Genomic DNA, 5,901 nt, shown 5'->3' with positions numbered 1-5,901 from the left:
CCTTTTGCTATTGTTATTTATTGTAATTAATTGTAGAATGAAAATTAAACTTTATAAAATAATGAGTTACTAATGAATCTTTGTATGTTTTTTATATTTTATTTCAATCTGCTGGGCATAATTAAGAGAGGTTCATTTTAAAAAATAATTAATACATACTAACATCTCTTCAATTCAAAACAGATAAGTTTTAAAAAAATATAAAAGAAAACACAAACCACAAACATCATAACATTAAAACTAAAATTTAATCAACACAAAAGAAAAAAAAACAAAAACATGCATACAAATATAATGCACACATATTTATATACACAAAAATAAGACACATATATACACACACAGACACATTAGACACTTAAATAGACACATTGTTTTCCTTACAGGGATGGCATGGATGGTTTGACAGGATCCGGTGAGCAACAGGGGCCACAATGAGATGACATAACAGTTGCACATGGCCTAGGGGCTTGCGGGATCTTGTTAAACCATCCAGCCTGTGCCAGCAGGGAGAACATACATCGTGTAATGTTGATAAACAAATAGACACAAAAACAATACACACACACATAGACGTAAACAAATCCACAAAGACATATATACACATATCATCTTCATTCCTGCTTAGGCCATTTTGCTGCTGACTAATAAACAGCTGATATATACACCACCACCATTATCATCATCACCACCACCCCTGACAGTTTTAATGGCTTAAAATGAGGTCAGTGTTTGAGCTTCTCAATAAAGCTTTCAATTAAGTCATCAGGCTGTAGGCCAATAAACTGGTCCACTGTCTTCCCATTGCGGACACCAATAACGGTTGGCACTGAACTGACCTGAAAGTACAAATGACAGGAAATAAGTCAAAATAAAGGTCACAAGTGAGATTCCTACTTAATGGTTCTCAATCATCTCTCTCTCTCTCCCTCTCTCTCTCTCTCTCTCTCCACTACCACCATTGTAACTCACAAACTACAAAACTATAGATTATTCATTTATGATATCATAAAAACTTGTTGTGGCAACAGATTTCAGTTAATTTACTGTTTAAGGTTTTGTTATATGTCAGTGAATTTTGACAATTTTCCCACTTTGCAAGAAATGGGTATCATCATCATCATCATCATCATCATCAGTATTATTAATGCAACGAGCTGGCAGAACCGTTAGCATGCCAGGCGAAATGCTTAGTGGTATTTCACACATCTTTATGTTCTGAGTTCAAATTCTGCCGAGGTTGACTTTGCCTCTCATCTTTTCAGGGTCAATGAAATAAGTACCAGTTATGCACTGGGGTCAATGTAATTGACTCACCCCCACCTCCCAAACTTGCTGGTCTTGTGCCAAAATTTGAAACCACTATTATTATTATTATTATTATTATTATTATTATTATTATTATTATTATTACTATTATTATTATTATTATTATTATTATTATTATTATTATTATTATTATTATTATGCAGCAAGCTGGCAAAAATGTTAACATGCTGAGCAAAATGCTTAGCAACATTCTGTCTGTCTTGAATTCAAATTCCACCAGGGTCAACTTTGCCTTTCATTTTTTTTGGCATTGATAAAATAAGTACCAGTTGTGTACTGGGGGTCAACATGATCAACTTGCCTGCTTCCCTCAAACTGTAGGCCTTGTGCCTTTAGGAAAAAGGATTATTATTATTATTATTATTAGGCAACAGTGAGCTGGCAGAACCGTTAGCATGCTGGACAAAATGCTTAGTGGCATTTCGTCTGTCTTGACATTTTGAGTTCAAATTCTGCCAAGGTCGACTTTGCCTTTCGTCCTTTCGGGGTCAATAAAAGAAGGAGCAGTTGAGTAATGAGGTCAATCTGATCGACTTACCCCCTCCCTCGAAATTGCCTTTGTTATTATTACTACAACAACAACAACTACTACTACTACTACTAAATTCCACTGTTTTACTGTAGCCAACCACACACACACACACACACACACACACACACACAGCAGACACTCCTGTCATACATTGCATAACAGGCTTACTGTGTGAGTAAACAGAACAATGAACCCCCACCTCACCCGAGGTCATTAATGCATGATAAATGGCCCACCCCACTGATGTCATGTGAAGAGAATTATACAGAATTATGGAAGACCCTAAGGAGCAGAAAGTGAATCTAAAAACTAATTTCTTGTTCATCTTACATTCATCATTCATCCTCACTTAACCCCTGTTTTCTATGCTGGCATGGGTTGGACTGCTTGATAGGAACTGGCAAAACCAGGGGGTTGCACCAGGTTCCACAGTCTGTTTTGGCATGGTTCCTACAGCTGGATGCCCTTCCTAACACCAACCACTCAACAGAGTGCTCTACTGGGTGCTTCTTACGTGACACCATTTTTTTTTATGTGGTACCAGCACTCATGTTTTCCACATGGAACCAGTATCACAACTTTTAATGTGGCACTAGCACCAGGTTTAACACAACACTTCTATTTTCAGCCCTTCATTTAAAACCTGAAGGCAGAGAGCTGGCAAAATTTGTTGGGGCATCAGAATAATGTTTTACAGTATTTATTCTGGTTCCTTGGGTCCTGAGGTCAACTTCACCTTTTATTCTTTCTAAGTTGACAAATAACCAGTAATGTACTGGGGTTCAATGTAATTGACTTGCCCTCTCCCCCTCCACATTGCTGGCCTTGTGCCCAAATAGGAAAGAATTAATTCAATAACTGACTACATTTATGATATATTAATTAATAAATGAGATTCCTCTTATTAATTCCTTAATTAGGAGAAATGAACACCTGAGAGAGCCTTTATTTTGTAGTTCAGCCAATTAAAAATAGTAGCCAAATCCCCCTTAAACCACAGGTCCTTGTTATAAAAAAAAACATCATACAGGATAGTGTAGTTCTGAAATAAACAACATTGGTAAATCAATAATGGTAGGATCGATCTGGGAAATAACAACCAACACAATAATGACCACCACTCCTGATAGCTGTGAAGTCAGAATATTTACTGGAAAAATTTATAAGGATAAGTGGAGTGGAGGAGACACTGACACAAACAAAGACTGTTTCATTGTCATGTTAGGTTAAAGGTTAAAGGTCAATGTTTACAGAACCTAAGTGTTCTTTCACCCCTTCAACCTAACCACCACCACCACCACCACCACTCACAGTTTCTCTTTAACCATCAGAATAAATGGTTTTATTCATGTACAGTCTACCATACTTCTCTGAACTAATGACAGTACCCCTACATGGCTGCTCAACCTCCAAGATGACAGTCAAATCTCCCCCAGATCATACTCTACTACAAATGTAGACAATCACCATCACCATCATCATCATCATCATCATCGTCATCATTGATATTTCAGTATCCACTTTTCCGTGCTTGATGATTCGGATGGAGTGTATAGAGGTAGGTTTTCTAAGACTGAATGCCTTTCCAGTCCCCAATCCTCACCTCTTTTAAAGAATAATGGAAATAAATGACACAGCTTATAATGACAATGACACTCATTTACAACCATCAGACAACATCAAAACAAGGAGACACACACACACACAAACACAATGTAGATAGGATTAAAGTCCAAGCCATGTCCACTTGAAGCACTTCAGCTTATTCCGGTATTACAATTTCGTATGTAGATGTTGTATTTAAGTGAGACACACATTAGAATTAAAAATTCTGGAAATATTGTTTGCAGAGTAATCATATCTCAAAACAGGAAGCTGGAAAGTTTTTGGTATTATTTATTAACCATTACACATGTTTCATTTTCTAATAGCAATTACGTTTTACATGTTGGATAAACATGTAAGAAATTTCTCATTAGAAACCCAACATGTAAGACTTCGTAATTCCTATTAGCAAATGAAACACATGTAATGGAGAATAAATAATACCGAAAAAAAAACTTTTCCAATTTCCTGTTTTGAAACACACACATGCACACACACACACACACACACAATGGTCTTCTGTCATATTCCATCTACCAAATCCACTCACAAGGCTTTGGTGGACCCAGAGTTATAATGGAAGACACTTGTCAGAGGTGTCGCACAGTGGGACTGAACCTGAAACCATGAGGTTGGGAAACAAACTTCTTCATTCTTGTGATATATAAAATGATGAGGTGGTCATGAGTGGAACACGATTGATCACAGCTCTGTTTAATCAGGGCTGACCTAGGCTAACCACCACCACTGCCACCACCACCATAGTTAACTGAGGCTGGAGTCTGTCATGTAAGTGTAAGGCCAGGTAGTTTGTGTTAGACTCGTGATCAAAAAATCAAAGGTTCAATTCCTGGACTAAGCGACATGTTGTCCCCTTCAATAAAACACTTCATTTCCAGTTGTTCCAGTCTACTTGCCTGTAAAGGTGAACCAGCTTAAAGCTGGGGAACAACTCTCTCTCTTTCTCTCTCCCTCCACCCATCCCCTTCCATCTGTCTCATCCTTGATGTTCCACTGAACGAAGAGTGCAAAGGCCAAGAAGGGACTTGTTTCAGTTTGTAACCACAGAGCCACCATAGGGAATTAGTGAAAGCAATGTTAGAAGCAGATCATACTCGAACAAAATTCTGGATTAACAACCGACAGTTTGATGCTCCATAATTGATAATAGAGTATTGTTGGATCAGATGGTACAGCTCGTTACTGCAGACGGTGGGAACACTGTAGCAGGCGTTTTATTAGTTTGCAGGGCTGAGTTCAGTTCCCTACTGCTCTAATATGTATCATCATCATCATCATCATCGTTTAACGTCCGCTTTCCATGCTAGCATGGGTTGGACGATTTGACTGAGGACTGGTGAAACCGGATGGCAACACCAGGTTCCAGTCTGATTTGGCAGAGTTTCTACAGCTGGATGCCCTTCCTAACGCCAACCACTCAGTAGTAAGTATTTTCTAAGTGTAATGGAGTTGAAATTGAGGTCAGAGCTTAGTTCTGGTTTCATGGGTTTTTTAGGAGTGTAAATTAAGGAAGACAGGATTAAATAAACAATACAAAGCCACAAAATGACAGAGAGTATAAGGTAAATATCAGTTTTGTTATTAGTTTAATAACATAACCACTGAGACCTGATTCTATCGCTCGATCTAGCTGATGAGTTTGAGTGTAGGCTGTGAGTGTGGAACAGTCCATTACAGTTAAAGGTGTCAGGGTAAGGAATCGCACCTTGACTCTACCAAAAGAATATTCTACCTGAATGCAAAGAATTCACATTGGTTGTCATAATTATTATTCACACAAACACATAGCTTTGGATTCACTCCCACTGCATGGTACTTTGTCTTCTACTAAAGCCCTGGGACAACCAAAGCCTTGTGAATGGGTTCAGATGCCCCCACTTCATACTTTCCTCCATCATCTCTCATAATTTAACCCCTCATTCACTAGCATAAAGCTAACCCCATCTCCCTTGGGGTCCAGACTCTTGTGAGCTGCTGTAAAAGAGCACCATTCGAGTGTGGTTGTTGCCAGTGCCGCCTGACTGGCTCCTGTGCCGGTGGCACATAAAAAGCACTCAGTACAAACTATAAAGTAGTTGGCACTGAGAAGGGCATCTAGCTGTAGGAACCATACTAAAACAAATAGTGGAGCACAATGTTCTCCATCCCCCACCACCAGCATTAGTTGAACTGCCCCCCACCAATCACCTTCTCTCCTCTGAACCTGACCCACCCCTATTTCCTTCAATTTATACTCCTCCAAATTGAAATTCACCATCTCCTTCCTTTGTTTCCCATTCACTGCATTACCTATACCCCCTCATATTCACCTTCAGGGCATTTACCCTGACACCACATCACCACCATCTCCCTTTCTCTACTTTTTTCAGCCAGAACTGACAAATACTGCTTCACTGTCCCTCCATCATCCTCTT

General features: G+C 38.8%; 1 protein-coding gene across 1 annotated transcript in view; it reads right to left on the bottom strand.

The window, feature by feature from the left end:
- Positions 1-229: 229 nt before the first annotated feature.
- The window catches only part of LOC106869036 (thioredoxin, mitochondrial), an 18,811-nt gene continuing 13,139 nt past the window's right edge, over positions 230-5,901 (bottom strand). The window contains exon 4 of the mRNA XM_014914540.2: positions 230-839. Coding sequence (XP_014770026.1) covers positions 726-839 — 114 coding nt within the window. The 3' untranslated portion in view covers positions 230-725. The remainder of the gene's footprint in view (positions 840-5,901) is intronic.

The sequence above is a fragment of the Octopus bimaculoides genome, chromosome 4, assembly GCF_001194135.2.
Source record: "Octopus bimaculoides isolate UCB-OBI-ISO-001 chromosome 4, ASM119413v2, whole genome shotgun sequence".
NCBI lineage: Eukaryota > Metazoa > Mollusca > Cephalopoda > Octopoda > Octopodidae > Octopus > Octopus bimaculoides.
Note: the sequence above shows the minus strand (reverse complement) of the source record. Positions and strands in the feature narration are given on the sequence as shown.